The sequence below is a fragment of the Lepisosteus platostomus genome, chromosome 20 (genome assembly GCF_059453375.1).
Source record: "Lepisosteus platostomus isolate fLepPlt1 chromosome 20, fLepPlt1.hap1, whole genome shotgun sequence".
Taxonomy (NCBI): domain Eukaryota; kingdom Metazoa; phylum Chordata; class Actinopteri; order Semionotiformes; family Lepisosteidae; genus Lepisosteus; species Lepisosteus platostomus.
Window position 1 is genome coordinate 6,719,232 of NC_142630.1, and position 21,948 is coordinate 6,741,179.

Consider the following 21,948-nt stretch of genomic DNA (forward strand, 5'->3'; position numbering starts at 1 on the left):
ATGAGTTTTTTTTTTCCTTCTACCATGATCTACAGCATCCGTTTTACTGTCCATTGAGTAACAGTATTGTCTCCTCAATGAGAAAAGAAAGCGTCTTGTTCTGACAGTATTTCAGGGGTTTTATAGATGAAAATCGGGAAAAGAATGAGATTCCACTAAGACTGGTGCAATAAATTCCGAAAAAAGATTTTTAATGAATACTCTGGCTCCACCCCCAAAAAAAAATTGATTTATGCTCTTTCGCAATAACGAAACTGTGGCAAGGGAATAACAAATACATTGTTTTTAGATCATCCTCCTCTAGAACATTCATGCACTGATCAAACCAGCTACTCAGGTTGAAAATTGTGAAACAAGGTACTGGCAGAAATGAGGAAAAGAACATGTCTTACAGCATTCTTTTTAGGTAGGTAATTTTCCTTTTATAATTGCAGCCTAGAGCAGCATGCTTGTCATGACATGGATGGCATTGATTGGGGTTAAAGGTTCTAGGTTGGAAGCATTTATAGTTCGAATCTTCTGCTAAATATTCCCATGTTATCATGTATGTAATCATACCAAAGTTCTTAATTTTGATTTGTAGTTTGGTAGATTAGTGATTGTTTTAAGTGAGGTATTCGGGCTTCTGGCAAAGTGATGCAACATTGGTCATACTTTCATTGAGCACAAAAATTGACCAGTGAAAAAAGTTTTGGCTATTTCTATGTGAAGATGTGAAGTTTTGAACCAGCAACCTTCCAGCCACAGGCGCAGATCCTTAACCACTGTGCCACCTCTCTGCCGAAGTATTGTGTGGCCTTTGAGATTAGAGCCTGGTGATTTGGATTCCATAAATGCACACCAGACCTGTACGCTGACATTCCTTCTTCCCGAAACCACAGATGGATTTTTCCAATATCAGGCTTGTCTCTCACTTAGTCACCCTGGGCCATAGGCCAAAACCAGCATGTACAATGACATCTTCGTCCTGCTCCATCAGATTGCATGTGCATGATGTCAGTGTTTGCTCCCCTCTTTGGAGCCACCCAGGTAGTTTCGGACTAGCATGTACCTTTGAGCGTCTGCAGTCACTCTGCATGTTTCACTGAGGAGGAATTCAGGTATTTATGTTATTGAAGTCCATTGCTTTGAGAAACAGGAATGGAATTGCATTGATCACTCTAACTGAATCCTCCCACTGGCCTTTGTTTTACACCTCTTTTGCTCCAGAGCAATCAAGAGGAGCCCATTAGCCCACCTTGCTTAGTGACCCATGAATCCCAAAATATCTACTTCAGTATGTCTAGGGACAGATGTATAAATGCTCTTCCTCTCAACTTTCATTTGTACACTGCGGTCTTCTTTCACTGCAGGTCCTGAAGTATTTTTCTGGTTTGACTCAGATTCTGTCAAAATATTTGCACTTAAAAAAAAAAAAAGAATTTTACTTTTTGTTTGTTAGGATTATTTGATAGCGGTGCTTTAATGCGACCAGCTTGAAATTGCTGTATTGATTATCAGGTTAACTAATGAGCTGGATGTAGGAAAATTCAGTATTGGAATAGAGGAGCCAGAAACCATTGAATAGACATGTTTTAAATGCTCTGTATGGGATTTTTTTCTATAGGCTAGGATTAATCTTTGAAGTGCAGATTGAACTGGAGTGGCAATGTATATTTTGTAAATTAAATACAAAAATGTCCACCATTTTCTGTGTATTGCTCTGGGGAATTCTGGGATTTGACCCTAATTATGTAACAGTGATAAGAAAGACCATTCAGTTGGGAAGGACTTGATTGGAATCCAAATTTGAGTAATATAAGATGTTTTTCAGATCTCTTCTTACTATTTAATGTTTCCGGTCATGCCTGAAGGACAGGGGCTGTTCATGTTCTGAAGCTGTGATCCAATCAGGCTTCAGTGTAAACAGTTTTGTAATAATGATACAAAGGACACCTGAAGTCATAGGATTCAGTAAATATGAGACTGGTGTATCAGGGAAATCCTGATTAATCATGAGCAAACTCTTTAGTTTCATAAGGCTCTTTACTGCATGGCTTGCATGTCTGCATGGTGTTTTTTTTTTCTTGTTTACCCTTTTTTCTCTAAGGATGTTTGTTTTTCCCCTCCGAGTTAAAAAATGCTGTGCAGGTCAGGAATGTAGTTCAGTGTTTACATAAACTTTTTATTTTGCCTGACCAGTTTGCTGAAGGCATAAGTAGGAATATTCATTGATTTGTACTTGCTTTGTTTACAAAAACAAAGGATGAAACCTGACCTGTAGAGCGCATTCAAGACTTACAGTATAACAAGTTACCGCTTTCTGTTTAAGTTTGTCTGAAACAAGAGCTCCCTCTTCTGGTGTGCTGAGGCACTAGCAGGAAACGGGAACACACGAGTGGTTTTCAGCTGTGTTGCCCGGACAGAGTTCTCTCCTAAACTGGTGGTTAGGTGTGGCTTGTGAAATCCATCTGGCATGGCATTCCATTGGTTCAAGAAGGAACATTCCAGGTGACGAGTTTTGCACACCCCTCTTTCTCGCACGATCTGTCAGTGTTAAGGACACTTCTGTCCGACTCCTGAACTCCTCAGTCCCGCTGCCTCATGCATCCCAGTGCACTAGTACACGTCTGCCTCTTGCTCTTTTCTGCTTCAGCCAAGTTTTTCTATACACCCCCAAAAGAGATGGTCATGTTCCCTTCCTCCTGTTCTACTGCTGAACCCCATGAACAGACATTAAGGAAGTTCCTCTTTTTGTCCTGAAGCAGAAACATTCTAGGTTCCTTAGATTTTACAGTTACAGATTATTTACAGTTCTAATTGAAAATGTACACTTCTGAATGTACACTTTTTGTTCAGTTCATGTTTGTGGTGCAAATAACAGCAGCTTTGGTCTGCACGGGTCTAGATCAGGTCTTGCCTGATGCAAGGCTCAAGTGACTGGATCCTGCTGTGCTTGTGCCTTCTCTTTTTTTTTCTGCTTGGTGTTGTACTGCTTGCACATCCTCATGTGAAGGCTAGAGATTATAACCAGGCATGGCCCTGTAGTTTCTGCTCTTGTACTCTGGCCACTTAGCTGCTGCCCTGTGGAGGTCTTCCCCAGGTCTGGGGCTGACGGTGTTCTCTCTGCTGCTCCGCAGGACCTGGTGGACTGGAGGAAGCCCTTGCTGTGGCAGGTGGGCCACCTGGGAGAGAAGTACGACGACTGGGTGCACCAGCCCGTGGATCGGCCCATCCGTCTCTTTTACTCGGACGTCATAGAAGCCTGCTCCAAAACCTCCTGGTGAGTGTGTTTGAAGTATATAAGCGGGCACATGTGGCCCCCCATATGTAAAGCAATAGTTTCTTAATCGAGTGCTGCCTTCTGTGCTGCATTGACATCTGTATGGTGTGTGCTGGGCTCATGAGACACAGTAAAGACCGCAGCTGCTGGTTGTCGGGTTCTGATTGTGCCGTGACTACTGAGACCTTTGTTTAGGGTATCCAGGTTTATAATGAAAGGAGCAACTATATTGACGTTCTATTCATTTCACCAAAAGTGACTTTTGTAAGCACCGCACTGCTAATTTGTACAGCAGGTTAAAATTAAGTTCTACAGCATCTAGTCATATACCTACCATTGCAGAACGTACGATACTATGTAACCTCCAATGAGGAAATTAAAACGTTGGCTTCATGGATTAACACAGAAGCAATACGAGCCCACTGTCGCCCTGGCATTCACATTCCAAGGGAAATCCTTTGAATGGAGAAGAAAAAGAGCAGGCAGTTTCAGCTTACAGTTATGCTGTTATGACTTGCTGTGCCTGATGTACTTTCCCTAGAGACGAACGAATGGCGGTATTCACATGATTGCTAAGAGTGGCTGCTCTGTGGTGTTAATTTGCTTTGTTGCGTTTGTCTGTTTGGTTCTGGTGTGGCAGCTGTCCCTCTCACCGTGCAAACTGTCTCTGTGCGCAGGTACATGGTCCCTATAGTCTGGTTACCAGTTGTTGCGTACCTGAGCTGGTACTGCTTTTCCTCTCTCGCACGGGGTGACACCAGGCTTTTTGCTTCCTTCACCACAGGTAGGTGTGTCCCACATTGCAGGTATTTCAGATTCCCACCTCTGGCATTTTATTGGCTGACACTTTTCTCAAAAGCTTACTAAGGCATTGGCTGTCTCTTGTAACTTAACTCTTGGTCTTGTTAGAATTTTCCACTCTGGATCTCTTTCAGAATGGTGTGTAAATAGTCGTACAGAGCACTTCAGCCTTTCTTGTAGCACTGTCCAGCTTCCTGACCCTTGTCCCTGTTGCAGAATTCCCCACACTCTCAGGTGGTGCAGGCCAGGGCAGACGCTAGAGCAGCACCACCCCTGACAGATGTGTGTTTTCATATTTGTAAATCAAGCAGAATCGCACCCCAGGAGATATGCTGTATCATTGCATGAGTGGCACCACATCTGGAATATCAGGAGGCTGAGAAGGAAGTCTGCGAGGTGTGGCAGGACTGGTTAGCAGAGTGACTGTTCAAGTAATAGTTGATATCTAAGTCTGCTTGTTGTTGAGGTTATATTTTATTAAATAGTTTTCAGTTATTTTTTCAATTTCAAATAGACTAAACTATAGAAGGAGAAATTCCAATGAACATATTTGCTATTCCTCTGAAATGTGCACAGGCCCAGGCTGGCAGGCTGCTTTCCGCTCACTCTCCTGGGCCTCACTCTGTGTTTTTCTGTATCTATGGCAGATTACTCCATACCGATTCACAAGTACACCTTCCCATTCATGTTCCTGCTTGGGATGTTCCTCTGGTCCCTGGTCGAGTACCTCATCCACCGCTTCCTGTTCCACATGAAGCCTCCTGCCAGCAACTATTACCTCATCACCTTCCACTTCCTCCTGCATGGGCAGCACCACAAGGTAAGAGGTCACCAGGGCCGTGCTGTGGGATTAAAGGGGCTGGTGAGATTGCAGCCTCGCGCTTTCTCCCAGAACATAGAACCAAGCTTCGCTGCTGCCTGGGAAGGGCAACAGTCAAATAAGCAGCAAGACAGTAGGAGCTGACTGAGGCGAAAACCTAGAGGATCTTGTGCAGGGAAAGTCGGGACACATCTGAGGAATAAAAAAGAAGAAATATCTTTAAGTCTTGCATTCCTCTGCTGGACATTAGAGATGGACATTTCCTGTCCTCGCAGGCCACAGGCTCCTCAGAAATTCATTCTACTTCTCGCCTCAATTACTTTATTAAATTGAATGTTTGGATAAATGGCCAAATTATCGGAGATCTGATGGGTTTTAGAATTAGCCAATTGACAATGATTTGGGCAGTGCTATGGGGTGGTGGTGAGGGCTTGTGATTGCTGGTGTGCCCTTGAGTAAGATATTTCCCTCAGATTGCTGCAGTAAATGCCCTGCTGTATAAGTGGATCTCCAGGCTGGAAATGAGCTTGACACCGCTTTTGAAGGATTAACCCATCTACTTAAATAAAGAGTGAAGACCTCCAAGGCCCCAGCTGCCAGTGACTGGAGTTGTCTTCATTCTGAAGAAGTGTAGAATAAACCTAGGGGAATGTACAGCAGTTATAGAGCAATCCTGCAACCTTAGGGCAGTGCTTGGGGCCTTGATTTTCCAGTGACAATGGATGTTTGCTTTTCAGTCCCCATATGATGGGTCCCGCCTGGTCTTCCCCCCCATCCCCGCCTCTATAGTCATCGTAGCCTTCTATGGCCTCATCCGGCTGCTGTTGCCTGAGGCCCTGGGTGTGTCCATCTTTGTGGGGGGTCTTTGTGGCTACGTGGTCTACGATATGATCCACTACTACCTACACTACGGCAGCCCCAGCAAAGGTTCCTACATGTATGGTCTGAAGGCCTACCACGTCAAGCATCACTTTGAGCACCAGAGATCAGGTACAGGCTGGCCTCTGTTCCTCTGTTTTATCTTCTAACCATCTTGCTAACTCTGATCATGAAAGTTAAGACTTTTATGTCTTTTTCATGGCACTGTTACATGTTTCACTTCTGGAGCATCCCACTTCAGATTAAAGCTTATATTATTGTACAGTATTTAGTAACAAAATTAATCTTTAATAGCAATAATCTCATTTAGTCTTTTCTGTATGTTATACATAGATTAGGGAGCACATTGCAGTAATTTGGCACAAAGTGACAGAGCTGGGGCTTGAACTGGCAGCCTGCTTGTCACAAGCCTTTAACCTCAACGACGTGTCCCTCTCGCGTCTAGTCTTGTATGAGAGCAACATGCCACATTGTGTTCCTGATTTTTCACTGGCACTGATGGTTGCGAGTTTCTGTCCCTCTGCTGCAGGTTTTGGAATCACCACTCGGTTCTGGGATCACCCGTTCCACACCCTGATCCCGGAAGAGACCTTTGAGAAGGGACACTGACTCCTGGGGACCTGGCCTTCCTTGTGCCTTGTCCAGCCCCCGAATCCAGCGGGCTCCGTAGCAGGGAGAAGAGATCTGGCCTCAGCCCCATGTGATTTTGTGCCTTTGCATTTATGAATTTCTGTCCTATGTCTCCGTTTTCTAACTATCTTCCACAATCCGAGGTATCACTCAATACCTGGGGATTTTTCCATATTTATTGATTGTTTAAAAAAAGAAAGAAATAGCTTTTTTTATTATTGTTTTAGAGTATTGTTAATGTGTATGCACTAAACCACAAAGTTCAGCATAATTCTAAGACGAGCTTCTGAAGTGCTAGTGCGATGCAGAATTGGATGACAGGTCTAATATGAAGGCAGCATGACAAATTGCAGGGGGACAGCAAAACAAAGACCGTTCTAAAGCCTGTGCCGGACATGAGCCAAACTGTTACTGCTTTGGCACCACAAGGAAGACAATCTGTTGTCAGCAGCTTCACCAATTTTGCACCCTCCCAGCTTTGTTCTGTTGGGTAAGGGTACTGTTTTTTTTTAGGTTTTCTGTTCTTTTTGTCTAAATGGTGTCTTCCTGCTTTGTTAGCAACTCGCACACTGTCACTGTACAGACTGTGCTGCCACCTGTAGTACATTTATAGGAATGTTTCTCTAGGTGCTGAAATATTTTATTGATGGCTACCTATTATCTCAAGCAAGTGCCTTCCAGGCTGACATATGAGTGTTATTCTTCTTCAGTTGTTACAGAACTCATTTATACAAAGTATAGGGGTGGCTGTCCATCTTGGTATAGGATGGCTGCACAGTTACCTTCAAAGCCTTAACATACTTGCAAAATATTGCATAGAAAGAGAAATGGAGGAGGATGGAGTTCTGTGTTTTTGAAGAATTACTTTTGCATCAGTCTTGGTAACAAAGCATGCAGTCATCAGAGAAGAACTGGCATGTTGGTCTCCTTTCTAAAATTATACTTTTCTGTTTATGTGTTATGTAAATGTGAAGTGTTAGTTTACTAGGAACCCCAGGAGAACTGTGAAGTTTCTCCATCAAACTCTGATGTTAAACAGGGGTGTAAAATACCTACTTCTGCCACATCGACTCTAGATCTCCCTTGCTTGAGAATCCAAAGAGGTTCTTGATCCTCTGCTGTTAGAATGTCTCCATGAAACAGCAGCATGCGGATTGTTACAGTCTGTGCATCACGTCTGGATGGAAACAGCATTCAGCTGCACTTTTGCCATGAATGCTGAACTCTGCTCTTCAGCTAATGTATCTCCAGCTCTCTGCTGTGCCACTGCTCCTCTGGGCTTTTTGCACACTTCCTTTCTTGTGCCGCTGCTTTACCAGTGACCTCTCAACAGCTCCCTCGTTCCTGCGGGAATACCTACAGCCAAATCGGGAGAAACCATGAGAAAGCCATAGCTTTTAACGTCTCTTCACGTCGTTTTCCAGATTTCTTGCAGGATCTTAAATTTAAAAAGACTAACAAGAAAATTATTTTTTTAATGAGATTTACCCAGGTTTGAGCGACAGGGTAGATGACAAACTAGGTGCCTTAATTTTGTGCATTAGCTAGAGAAGTAGAAGTAGACCCTTTCATTCAAGCTTTTACTTTCTGTTCTCTGATCTGCTTCACTTTTGTTTTCTTTGGGGAAGGGGGTTTGGCGGGAGGGGTATATTTTAGGCAACATGTTGCCCTTTAGAGACTCTGTAAAGTGTGGGTATTGAGGGAAATACTGGTCTTCAGCAGGATACATGCCAATCTACAGACATTGTTGCAGACCAACCTGCAGAGGGTATGGGGCCCAGTGTGCTGGTTTCTGACAGTGTAGACTGAAGATGGCAAGCGAAACCAGAAGTTTATTTTTAAAGGAGAGGACCTGTCTCATCCAATAAAATCATATGACACTGAATGTGGATGTTTGGCACCGAGCGTCAACCAAGTTTCTCCGACTTGGCTTCTTTTTTTATTTGTAAACACTTGCTCTGAAGGACTTCAGGAATCGGACGTAAGAGAGACTTTCATGTTTCCACAGGGCTGACACCTCTGCTTAGAGGGTTCTGGAACAAAGCCATCTCCTGCAACCTGTTTTATTTTTCTTAATATTTTTGTGCAGGGAGGCATGGTGACCACAGGTTGGCATTTATTAGAGTCAGAAATGTACTAATGAAGACCAGAAACCAACTTAAATATCTGTTACCAAATCTGCTTGGCACTGTGCATGCAAAATATCCCCACTACAATAATTCTATCTCCTATGTTTTAGGTTATGCTAAATAAATTTAAAAAGTACCGGGGTGAACAGATGGGCATTAATCCATTTGGTTGACTTAAGGATGGAAAGCCTGTTGGGATTTAGAGAGGAATCAAAAATACTACAGTTGAAGGATATTTAAATACAGGTGTAGTAGGAACACTATGAAAATAAATGCAGTCTGTCAGAAATACAAAATGCTTTTTTACAGCAGTGGGAAACGTCCTCATTCAACTGCAGTGTGGGGAAATAAACCGTGGTAAAGCATTTGTCACCTGAAAATAGTGTGGCCAGGTCACTGGCTGAAGTTCTTGATACCAAGAATTTTCCACTTTAAAATCCTTCCAACAGCTCTTCCATCCGGCACCATTCCTACCCAACGCACAGTGTCCTGTCTAATGACTTCTAGAAAACACTTCTGAACATTTTCAAAAGTAACATTTTGTAAATGTGTTTCTAGGAAGAGATAATAGTATTTGGTGAATGTTTATTTTTAAAAAAAGCTTGTGGAAAATATGTATATTAAAAAGCTTCTAATCACTTTCTGATCCGTTTACTATGTGATATTTTAAAAAAAATATTTTTGAAATATTAAATTTCTATGCAAATGGTGAACTGTAATTGTAAATAAATATGTATATTTCTGAATTGTGGAGTTTATTTTCTGTCCATCCTTGGGGTTATTTCCAGTATGAGGATGCAGTTTGCTCTCTGAGGTGGGGTGAGGTCTCTTAAGCTCCTTTTCTCTAACAGGAGTGTGTATTTACGAATCTGTGTTCTACGGTAGCTGCTGAATTCAGAGAGTTGTTTTTTTTTAAAAAGAATGTGGTCTTAAAACACTTAACGAGACTCCCTTTACTCAAACGCAAACAAAAGAGACTTATTACAAAGCTGAACTAAAACATATTCTACTGAATTTATACTGTGCGTGCTGGGAGTTATCGGTAATGAGCAACGTCTGATGATGGCAAAGTTTTGTTGGTGACGAAGGATTTGACTTTGGCCAAATAGCAGTGATGCACTGCACACTCCTTAAGTTAGAGAACCCGATACACTTAGCAGGCGAGTGCGTCTTTCTTTTCTCTAGAAGCTCATTCATCAGACGAGAATCAAAAGAAGCGCAAATATAACCTGAACGCCAGCATTTCCGTTTTATTATAATGTGATGAAGGGTTTGGTGAAAAAGAACAGTTTGGCTGCATGTGATTTTTAGTGTTTCACTGAGCACAGGCCCCTGCACAGGTGAAGGGTCTTGTGTTAAGTGAGGCTGGTGTGTTAGAGAACAATACCGTCCATGATGATTAGGCCCCATAAAATTGATTTGTAGAAGTCCCAGTTTTTGTAGATGGTGTGAAGGAGTTTGTCCTTCAGCATATGAATTTAGAACAGTCAGAATTCATTCAAAAGTAACAAAATGCACATTGCAGATTGCTTCCCAGTGATATTGTCTTCGTAACGCTGCTTGCAGTGCACTGTGTGTGGTGTGTTCAGACACGGATATCTATGTAAGAAAAACAGATACAGCAGCATGTTTCAGTAATATTGTTTTAATGAAACACACACATAGATTTGCACAAAAAAATACATGTACAAAATAGACCACCTCTGGCTACAGTACACTTCTGCATCACTGTTATTGTAGACAATTGTTTACAGGAGGCAACAGGAATCAGGTATCGCAAAACTCTTTTCTTTTAGTAGGTAGATGGCGTTTTCTGATATTTCAGCTTTGTGATTTTCCTTAGTATCACAAATTGGCCTAGTATAATAGACAGCATTTTCTGGCAGTATGCTTCAGTGTACTAAAAGCAGAATAGCTGCAGGAAAGTAGCCCCCTCTTTAACACTTTTTCTTCACTATTTTCAGTAAAGGGAAGTAAATTACATTCTTGAGTTTAGAATTCATCACACAGTGCTTGTTTTGGTTTTCCATTCATTTTTAATCCGATATCTTCCAGATTTACACTTACATGATATTCCACTGGAGTTTTCCAGACTGCGGGTTTTGATATGTGTTTTTTAACAACAAACTCCCTATGGGGCATCTAAACTGAGAGCAAAATGCGGTCAAACTCAGTCACTCACTCGGAGACATGAGCAACAGAGCTGACGTCCACAACTTTAGCTTGAAAGGTGCTTTGGAGAATTTTATACTTGGCTATTTCACCAATGAACAGCAGGGCAGACACAGATAATGAAAGGGGCTTCAGCAGCAGAGCTTTTAAATTCTGGAGGGCTTGCTTTTGCCATCAAAAAACTTGACGTAGTCTTGCACCCATTTGTCTGAGGGCCTGGCGCAGACCTCCCTCCCAGCTAGAGTTCTGAACCTGAGGAAGATGAACACACAGTATGAGCACAAGGCAGGTTAAACACCAGCAGGCAAGAAGAAAACACGTAGCCGTGCTCTTCCTCTCTTGGTTAGGGGTGGCCGATGGATTTGAAGATCTTATCCAGCTGTTTCTTGAATCAGCTTACATACCACCACTGGGAGACACCAACAACCCCTCTGTTCATGGGGCCATTTTCTATTCCCAGAGCTGCACGTTTCTCTTAATGGCAGCTGGTGTTCCTGGGCCACAAAACTTTACATAAGCAGAAATATATACTTTTAACTAAGTAACAGGTGAAGATAAATAAGAACACACTGACTGTCCTTGCAGTTTGGGAAGCACCAGAATCTGCTTGAATTACTTCTCCTAATTTGTATTAGTGATCTAGATTCTGGATTAGTGAACTAGTCTACTATTTAATACCTCAACTAGTTAGTAAACTAAAATAGGAGGATTAGTAAGTCAATCTATTCAGCCCCCTAGTTGATTCTGTGGCTTTTATCTAGACACTACTAACAACTAACACAAGGTAGACTGAACGACCTCCACTTTTTCATCACCATTCTTAGTGTAATGTTTATTCCACCTATTTAGGTGAAGGAACTAGACGGCGTGGAGAATATAAATACGAATTTCCCACAGTGTGCTGAGTGACAGATGGGGTTTGAATTTGAATGCTCACTTTTCCAAGTTCAAACATGGTTTGCTCTAAAGCTTGTATTCAGCCTGAGGTGGACAAGTCCATATTTAGAAAAAGAGCCAAAGCATTTTTTTTCCATGTGTTGAAGTAAATAACTCATTAGTTTAAAAAAATAATTGAGAATTCTTTCTTGTGACGTCCTTACATGAGGTTGATGTAACCACAACACCTACGAAACCTACGCCTATAATATTCAGGGTAGCTTGATGTACATTGTGTCACCTGAGAAAAGACTGCAAATATCTGTGAGTTCTCCTTTCTTTCCTGTTTTGTGTGGTTGGCTTTGATGCGACATGGCCATCTTTCACAAGCAGATGGAAACTGTACTGAGGGTTTTGTGTGTGAATTCAGCAGTTCAGTGAACACATTAGGTTTAAAACATTACTCAAGCTGCCTGATGAATATTCCGTTACTCCATGCAGAAAAGCAAGAGAGTATTATTGTATGGATTAAAAAGCCATACTCACAGAATCCCTCCCTTCGTGCATTGCTGGCTAGTTGTTGAGTAGCTCACAATCTTCCGTCTAGACAGCTGTTTCGCAGCAAAGTCAAAGCAGCACTTCCTGGGCCTGTTAACCATGTGAAACCCTTAACAGACACGAACAAGGGGAAATTGTCAGTTCTTGTCACTTCAGGCTGTGCTCTCTGTGCATTAGCCAACACGGACTTTTTATCTGTTTTATAGAGCTGTTAGCTCTCAGATGAGTTAAACTGTCTGTCAGCTAAGCATGGTTAAACATAATTCACTCACATTTATTTAAGTAGAATTAATCTGCCAATTATATTTAAATAACTCCAGTAACTTTATGATTGCCTTTAGAGGAATTAAACCAGCCACAGAACCTGCAAGAAAATATGATCTCCTCTATCTTTCAATCAAGTGAAAGTGTTCCTCTGAGGCTGCCTGCTTCAAACTGAATTGATTTTGCTTCTGTTTATACTGTAAACACCAGTTTGATTTGGGACAACTTTACAGCGATTTTCAAACTTTGTCTCACAGTAGACAAAAACGTGTCTCCCCATACACAGCAACACCCTTCCTAATTTGTCTTCATTACTGTTGCGTGGCTGTTAGCTACTGAGAATGAAACAATCATAAAAAACTTTCATTTTTAGTGTGTGAAACTTTGAAAAGATTTCTTACATCATTCATGAGACCAATTTCTCATCTTGCTGTTTCTTAGTCAGATGTACTATTTTTCTATCATTTCTTAGAAAAGCACAGCGGTATAGTCAAATTGTAAACTATACCAAGTACATCAAGATGGGTCCTCCCTGAATATATGGTACTTTTATATTCACAGCTACAGTTCTGAAATACATATCCCAGATCTGTGTAGTAGAAAAGATCATTATTCTTCAGTTTATTAAAATAGCTGCATGATTGATTTCCCAGATCTGTGGTTTTGCCTGTAGACTTGCAGCAAATGTTCCAGACCTTATCTTATTGATTTTTCTTCCAAGACTAGTCTGAAACTACAGCAGCATAAATTGCGAACAATTTGATAACCAATCTTTAAGTCGTAACATACATGGTTTGATTTTACATATAAGATTTTTAACATTTGTTTAACTCTGTGCAGTATTACTTGATGAAAACTGAAACTAAGCGGGATATTAGTGTCTTAGCAAGTCAAGAAAGACATCATGTTGGATGAACACCACATGTGATACCTTCCCTGATGCCAACAGGTGAAAATAGTCAAATGAGGTTGACTTGAGGTAAAACACCTGAGGCTTCTTCTATCTTTTCCTTTTCACATTTGATTTTGTGAGTGGCTGATACCTTGAAAATAACCACAGCCGTGTCTCTGGGGAACTACAGCTGATACGAAAAGCACACTGAATATGCTGAGAAGCAAAGGAAGAATGTGATTTCAAAAACAAGCAAAGTCACTTTCAAAGCTGGTTGCACAAAAGCAAAACAGAACTCAAGTTCTGGAAGCACCTGTAAATATTAGAGATTGGATTGACCTGGGGACAATATAGGTGAGAAGAGAAATACATTTTTCTTGTTTGTTTCAACTGAGCTTTCCCCAGGTTCCTTGGCAAATAAGAATAGAAGAGCGGATCATTTTTTAACTGAAACAAAGAGTTTTGAAACTTGCTTGTACGCTTTTGTAATGGTGGCTATTTTTCACCTTCATATATTTATTCAAGGGAACTGAAAGCCTACGATTACCACAGCAACACAATACAGAAAAGTGCCAGTACATTATGCCTTCTTTGAAAGGATGTGTAAATTATGGTTTAATACTCTGTTCACTCTTCAATCCAGTTCAGTCAAAAGACCAGTCAAATATCACTAGACAAACAGTATCATATAAATTATCACAGTCAAAAAGGTAAAGATGGAATGCAAAAAGAGGACTAGATTAGCTTTGATATTTGGGATACTCTCTACATCTCTAGAGAAATCAGTTAGATGCAGCCGGGTATCATTTGAAATTCTATCTTAAACCTTTTTTCATCTAACTGTGAACGTTAAATGAAATTTAGTGGTGAACCCTTAAAATATGAACCCCAAACATTTGTCCATTCTATCAGGGAGTGCATCTTCTATCACCATCCATCATCCCAGATTCTTAATTCCGTCTCTTACACCTCATGTATTTTCCTCCTCAACAATCTCTAGTTAAATATAAAGCACATTTTTTATGTAGTAAAAGAAAAGTTTGAGTACATGTGGGATGCAATGTTTAGAAACATTAAAATATGGTTGGAGGCCATCCTCATTTTGTGGCGAAATGTTATTAGTAAGAAACCCTACAGTTTGTTTAAGAAAAGATGCTAAAACACACTGCAAGCCAAAATCAGAGCCCATGTGATTTTAAAGGGCCAGCTGCCCAGACAGTGTTACCTTCAGTGAGAGACGCAGCGAGCAGCAGAGCCAGGAGCCAGACTGGCAGACACAGGCGAAGAGACCCCATCTTCAGCAGCATGGCAAAAAAGGAGCCCAAAGCCGACAGTTCTGCAGAAGACTCTTTCACTGTGAAAGTGAATATCTCCTCCTATGCGACGCTCTTTTATTGCTGAGCTGTTCATCTAACAAATACATGAAGGGGAATTACTTTCAGAGGGGTGGGCCTGTCTGATTAGCCCCTAACTGAAAGGGATTAGTCACCCCCTGAACAAGGAGGACTAAAATGTAGAATTTATTTTTCTTCGAATAAATTTAATTTAGGAAATGAATCACTAAAAAATGAAAATGCTACTACTCTTCTTGGTTAAGTATGAATGATTTTTTGGCTCTGGCACTAAACAGTTCCTGAAAATTGATGGACTATATGGAATATTATAGATAGATTATTCAAACTTAATTTTATGTTTTTCAGCCAGGAATGTTTATTCTATTGAGATAGAATTGGCATTTACTTTTTAAGAACTTTAAGTGATCTCATCTTTTACTTTCAGTTTGTGGTAATACAAATTTAACATACAGTAACATCACATTTGACAAAGTTAGAGTTTCAGTTCATACTATGTCTTATGCAGCATTTGTGTTGTAAAAAGTAACCTGAATTTTTCCCAGAATAACACTGATAAATATCCATCACTGTAGCAACTTTCATTGCTGTTCCCAGTTAGTGGTATCTGAAATCACTGAAGACAACATTTAAATCTAGACAAAATTAGAACACTTGTTTCTTATTGTCCACATGGAGACATTTTTATGGGGAAACAAGATTTGTTTTATGTGTCATAAACCATGGCTATTAATGTTTTAATTTAAAAATGTACACATCCTGCATACTTCTATATATTCACAGAGGTTGGTAGAACCACCACATCATATAAAACATACTGTATAGTGCATGAACATATAGTAGCCCTACATAAGCATTATCAGGGCACATTCTCACTGCCTATGGAGTATGGAAATTCTAGACAGATGATACTTTAATTCAAACAAAGCACCAGTAAAAATGTATTGGATAGTGTAAAAGCTATCAGATTTCAGAAGTCAAAAGGTGAATTCTCTAAATGATACTATGTTGACGCTGTATACAGTAAATGCACCATTGCAAGAATGACTTTTAAAAAATTCTGTGGTTTCCAGTCCTGGAAGCATGTTGATGTTCTAACTACTAGCAAAAAAAAAAAACATGAAATAAAAATGAACTATTTTTACAAGTAATCAAAGCAGTAGCATGTTCTTTAGTACCCATAAAAAGGAGGAAGAGGATGTGAGGAAGAATAATCCTACGTTATGTTTCGGCTGGTATGGTGGTGCAGTGATCAGCTATGTTGCCTTACAGTGAGGGGGCTGTGGGTGCAGTTCCCGAGGCTGGATTATGTTCTCTCTGTGTTTCAGTGGGTTTCCTCCCATGCTGGTAGGTTAACAGGCTTCTGAAAAAACTAGCTCTGGTGTGTGTGTTTCTGTATGTGTGTGTGTCCTGTACACCCCTTCAGAACAGGGTTACCCCACCTTCTGCCCGTTGTTTGCTGAGATGAGGTCTGGCTCCCCTGAACTGGAAGAAACAGTGAGAAAGCAGAAGCAGAAGCACTTTGCCTCTGTAAGGGACCTAACTGGTCATTTTTATTTTACTAAAGATGCTTACATAAGGGCTAAGGGGCAAAATACTTGATGTGTGACTCTGAAATTCATGTCCTTTCTGTTGTGGTTTCATCTTTTATGAGTTCCTCTAATCCATTTTCTTCAAACCGCCTCCAGAAAGCCACATTTCTAAAGATTATGTTTGTCTTGAATCAGATTTATGCAGCAAGCATTTTCGATTTGCATGGTACATTTTCATTTACTTTATAGTTTAATTTCAAACACTTCGTTTCTAGAAATAAAAAGAGAGATAAAACTAAAAATGTAAGCACTGTTTGAACACGGTCAGTTACTGGAAGTGATGTTGAAAAGGCAGAATATGAAGATATTTTTCTCTTTGTAAAAATGGGTGCCAAAACCCAGCTCTTTATGACTTTTATGACTAACAGAGGTGGACTAAGTAATTTAACATGTAACATGTTGTGTAACATGTTGTAACAAACAGTAATTTTACATTCCACTTTTAACATTTAATAGTAAAAGGTTAAAGTCTCACTCCATTTAGAACATACTTTGTCTTTATTGAGTTTCATTTTTTAATAAAAAGGAATGTCTCCTGGCCTTTCTATGTGATATTTGACTTGTCCAATTTCTTATGGCTTTATCCAATACAGGGTTGTGGGGAATATGAAGCATATTTCAGCAAGCAATGGGTGCAAAACTGTGTATCATCCAGGATGGGAGACCAGTCCGTCACAATGCACACACAAACACAGAAATGCACACACTCACACCAGAGCCAATTAACCTACCAGTATGTCTTACACTGTGGGAGGAACAAATGGAACTACAACAAACAGAAGAGTACATTTGTGCTTTAAAGCAGAGCTTTTGTCTTTTGGAAATTGCTTATTCAACATATTCATCTGTGATTTCTATACCTAAGTTGGAAAAAGTTGGAAAATTAATTAATAGTAATAAGTTTCAAAGGCTACTGTATATTATAATAAAATCCATATAGTTCTGCATCATTATATACTGTAGCAAGGTATTTTATTAGCAAAAACACTTGATCTAGTAACTTAGTGAGCTTCATAGTATTCAATATATGTATAGTTACACCTTCAGACAAGTAATGACACCAACAACATGCCTTTTAAGTAACTTTGTAGCACTAGAACACTAATGTGACTGCTTTCCTTTTCTGGAGATACCATGAGCACTTCAGTGGAAACAGCAGTAGACACATCTACTAATGAAAAGATGCAATGTATTCTGCTTATTGTTCTACATCTTCTCTTATCTAAAAATTCATAACTTAATTTGTATTAATCCCATTTGTACCAAGCCCTCAGTGTTCTGAACGTGTGGAACCACCCATACACTTTGCAGGACAGAGTCGGGTACTGGGTGCTATAAACACTGCCCTGAGTCAGAACAGTTGCTCAACTGAATTAAATAACAAATCTGACCCATCTGCCAATGGCCAATTACAAACTTGATGTTTGAATAAAAGATTCTAGATCTAATGAAGAAATAAGTCATACAGTACATAGTACATAAGAAGGCTCCATTAAGTACTGGGGTCATTTTGAGATCAACATCTGGACCAGTGATGGAATTTGAAGTCCAAACTCAGTCATTACTTCTTACAGTTTGATGGGTTCTTTTAAACCTGATGAACTATGGACCATGTTGTCATGTGCAGCTCAAAGCTGTAGTCTAAATTTAGTTGGAGTGACCACAATGATGACAACTGCATATTATAACTAATCTATGAGTGTGTTTCTGTGCAAAGCAAAATGAGTCTTTTAGACACACGCTACTTTAATGTCTCATATAGAGAAACAGCAAAGCTTTGCACAGATTCAGATTCAAATTCACATATTCAGAGATAACTGTGCTATTGTTTCACTGTGTGGTGTAAGCACTTTTTAAAAACTTTTATTTCTTTTCAGTCATTACATTGTTCATGGTAAAGAAAGGAAATTAGCAGAAAGTCTCTCTAAGCCAATAATCATGTAGTATTATGGTTGTGACTTGAAGCTGATTACAATTAAGATGCGCAGCGATAAAAGGGGTAAACGACATCAGGGTCAAATTCTGGATGCCCATCACATCAATATAAGTCAGCTGTTACCAGTACTTCATTGACCATTTCCAATCAGCATTTAGGTAGCTGAAAGGCAGATATTTTTTATACAGTATATAAGGTAGATGTGGGCAGCTAGAAGCGTAAGTGTAGGCTGTGCCATTCTGTTTGCTTTCTCTCAGACCAGAACGTGACTATGACCATCTGCAGCCTGATCTAAGACAGTACCTCATATTCACAGTAGGTCAGAATGCATACTGTACCACCCACAGAGAGAAGTGATTCTAGGAAAGTACAGCTTCTTTAACTTTGTTATCAGTGTCTAGTGGGTTGGATAGTAATGTTAATAACATTTTATTAAAAAGGTTTCAGATTCTTATTATTTTTCAAGAGCTATATTTTCACTTTCTGTTTTCTGTACTAAGATCACACCCAGGCTATCTAAAACACCTCAAATGACTCTCTACAGACTCTCTAACCCTGATCCAGGCTGCTGACCAGTACTGCAGTGTTTTGTGCAACACCATTAAACCTCAGGAACGTTTTAGGTAAAACTTAAGAGGTTGTATAGAAGAGGTATACAACCTTGTTGTATAGAAGAGATTTTCGAAACCAATAAAATTGAGACCTGTGGAGGAAGGTGAGTCCATCTGAAATCATATCATATTTAACTGGAGGTTTACTACAAAATTGGCTACAGTTTTTTACACATTAGTATTACCACAATGTTTAATTACCTTTCAGGCTCTTACTTTCTGTCTAGTGTAAGAAAATAAAAACTTAAAATTATATTTTATTTAAAAAGCACTACGAAATGTTTAAAACACAGTGATGTTTTTTCCCCTTTTTATGCATCATGTCTGACACATTCTGAACTGGCTCCTATGTTAGTATCAGGCAGCACTGTGGCCAGCCACATGTGTTAAACTGCAGAAAAAGGTCAAAGATGAGTGCAGGCCTGCCTGATCTCTGCTTTCGTTTTGTTGATGCATCTCAGTCATCTTTGTGTGACAGGTTTTCCAATGTGTCACCCGAAGATGACTGAGGTACATCAGCTTGTAGTGACCTTTTGGCATTTTTTAGTGAAATCTGTTCTTAAAAGAACCAGAGAACCTAAAAATGTACCTAATAATGTGAATAATTTCTTTAAAAAAAAAACTCCCCAGGGCAGACCTAAATATTTCAACTGCCTTAAAGTGAATCTTTTATCTGTGTAGGAGAGACATGTAGGTCCACTCACATTGTTAATTCACCTGAAAAATATAACCCGTGTGGCTGTTTGTATTCTAAGTGTCAATGTAAGTGTGTTTTAAATAAATTACAAAATGGATCTGAATCACTGTTCTCTTTCTTTCTATCAATTTGTATATTATAATGAACACTAAACTTGAAGAGCTGGTTTCTTCCCATAATCCATCAAGTTCCAGGAGTATGAACAGTAAAATAAAACATTCATACCACTATCAATTTTCCTGCACTTCACAAAAGTTGCAAATATTGTATTTATATTATAATTATATTAGAGTATTTTTTCAACTGATTATTTCATAGAAGAAGTCATCTTATTTGAGGAGTAAGAAGAAAGAAACATTCCCTACAACTCATTTATTGTCTGCTACAGACTTGAATAAACTTGAACTTCTTGAACTGTCCCTCCTCAGACAGATCGATTTCCAAAAACGTTAAATGAGTACAAATGACCACTGGAGGTCGCCTAAACGCTATTGCTGTTTTTAAAATTAACTAGAATCCTGTTTAATAGTTTGTTGTGTCCTATTCTTAACATTTAATGCTTTAATTCATCGGTGGAATATTTTGTTTGCTGTGAATTCCTTTATATCAATTTAAAACTACGTCCATCCAGTTTGTTAATAACTGTAGGTCACTTGTTTCTGACAATAATGGTGTTACTGTATGTTGCGAATTTCGCTATCGTCTTAAGCATCTTGTTTGTTTTTAACTATTTGTATTCCCCCTTTTTTCTGCTGTAGTCTTAGCTGCCAGAATCCCTACGAGGTAGGAGTTGCAAATCTATGGGTTCCTACCACTTATACAAACAAAACAAAATAGTTACATAGTTATACATAGTTATATAGTGTAGTGTTTGTAATGTAATAGAATATTTGAGCTATTTCTTAAAATACATTGGAGAACATTTAGAATGCAACTATATATCTATCTTTGATAATGAAAGGAGACATATTTCATACTCGTCTCAGCTTCACAGACGTATATGAATGTGTATATGAGTGAAATATGAATGAAAGAGTGAAAGAGCCGCATGATTCATGACTAGCAGAATAGTTCTTTTCATCATTATGTTGATTATGGACCAGGTTTAATAGGTTTAATAAGGTTTAATAAAATAAGACACCAGAAAATAAAATTTTTGTACTAGTCTTTCATCTTCTTAAACATTTATTTTTGTTAGATCAGATATGAAATACATCTTAGTAAAGATGATATCTCTATGGAAAACAAATCTCAAGGAGGTTGAGGTCTGGAGGAAGAAGATGGGTCCATCTGAACTCCTATCTCTTGGTTCCTCACGTAAAGAGGATTTCAGGAACCCGGCAGAAATCAAGACTGAATACCTCTGACGTATACAGTAAATTCAATATGATCTATTATTAATCTGGTCCCTTAGATCCATTATATTAATTTTATGACTTAATTCAATTTCCAAAAAGCTAAGACCGTAAAATTCATCACTTGGGCACCCGGGTCCCCATTGGAAGCAACATTTTAATATAAGCCCAAAATTCTGAAATGTTGCTTCCTGCTTTTAATCCTGCGTGGTCCATTCTGTACATTGTGGACAGTCTCTTATTGCACACGAGTATACGCTCACGTGTTCTCTTTGAGTTGTTCTAAACCAATCTAAATATTATGAAAAAAGTATCGGTTATCAATGTATAATTTATAAATAACTTTCTTTAATGAATTATGTTTATGTTTTTTTTTCGGCTGGGGTTCATATTTACAGTACTTGTTTAAATAAACGATTTTGTTTGACATGTCATTTTAAATACATTCTTTTCTATATTTTTTTATATACTTGTTAGATAACTTTATTTCCGCACTATGTGAACTTTATTCTTACGCTGAGAGATTGGAATATATCCCAGGTAATAGTACTTTTATCCTAAACCTTGATAATTTGCCATCGTTACACATGGCTGACGAGCTTCTTGAAAGACATTAATAAATACTTACACAAGGGGGCGAGTTTGCAAAACAATACAACTTCAAGAGCTACATAAGCAATGGCAAAATAAATTATATCAAAATAAAGGATTAATGACTAGTCCTTTAAACTAACAAGTACCTTCAATTGAATTTTGCTTCAAAGTGGCAATCATTAGATTCATACAATTATATAATTTGTGCAGGTAACGCACAACAGTGCCTTGAAATTCGTATATAATGCAGTCTTCTCCATAATACAGCCCGATACACTTTTCAGAATTCATCATGATGGTGTTTGAAGAGTATGTGTAAGAGTACTATTACTTGTTCCTTACACATAGGAACAAGTAATAAACCTATTACTTGTTCCTATGTGTAAGAGTATATTTACAGGAATATAGATACTTCTGCTATATTTTATACTTATGATACTTATGATGGTGAGCATAAGTGCAAAATGCTGTAGATGTAGACGCAGCCGTACATTTATCTATAGGAACATCTGCAGTCGTGAATGGTGT

The 21,948-nt window shown here is 39.1% G+C and overlaps 2 protein-coding genes across 2 annotated transcripts in view; one reads left to right on the top strand and one right to left on the bottom strand.

Annotated features, from left to right (window-relative positions):
* fa2h (fatty acid 2-hydroxylase) overlaps positions 1–9,267 on the top strand; it is a 40,781-nt gene extending 31,514 nt beyond the window's left edge. Inside the window, exons 3-7 of the mRNA XM_088614494.1 lie at positions 3,120–3,262; positions 3,940–4,046; positions 4,711–4,883; positions 5,621–5,873; positions 6,292–9,267. Coding sequence (XP_088470620.1) covers positions 3,120–3,262; positions 3,940–4,046; positions 4,711–4,883; positions 5,621–5,873; positions 6,292–6,371 — 756 coding nt within the window. The 3' untranslated portion in view covers positions 6,372–9,267. The remainder of the gene's footprint in view (positions 1–3,119; positions 3,263–3,939; positions 4,047–4,710; positions 4,884–5,620; positions 5,874–6,291) is intronic.
* Positions 9,268–10,150: 883 nt separating this feature from the next.
* On the bottom strand, positions 10,151–14,665 carry LOC148644395 (monocyte chemotactic protein 1B-like). The gene is made up of 3 exons (XM_088613917.1): positions 14,509–14,665; positions 12,116–12,236; positions 10,151–10,945 (listed from the first exon to the last, which is right to left on the bottom strand). Exons 1-3 carry the CDS (start codon positions 14,588–14,590, stop codon positions 10,840–10,842), a joined length of 309 nt encoding a protein of 102 aa, XP_088470043.1. The 5' UTR covers positions 14,591–14,665; the 3' UTR covers positions 10,151–10,839.
* Between the last annotated feature and the right edge of the window lie 7,283 nt (positions 14,666–21,948).

Coding starts and splice junctions, on each gene's coding strand:
- LOC148644395 (XM_088613917.1), bottom strand. CDS start 14,590: ATGCTGCTGAAGATGGGGTCTCTTCGCCTGTGTCTGCCAGTCTGGCTC. Junction 12,237..14,508: donor CGCTGCGTCTCTCACTGAAG/GTAACACTGTCT, acceptor GTGTCTGTTAAG/GGTTTCACATGGTTAACAGG. Junction 10,946..12,115: donor TGCACGAAGGGAGGGATTCT/GTGAGTATGGCT, acceptor CATCTTCCTCAG/GTTCAGAACTCTAGCTGGGA.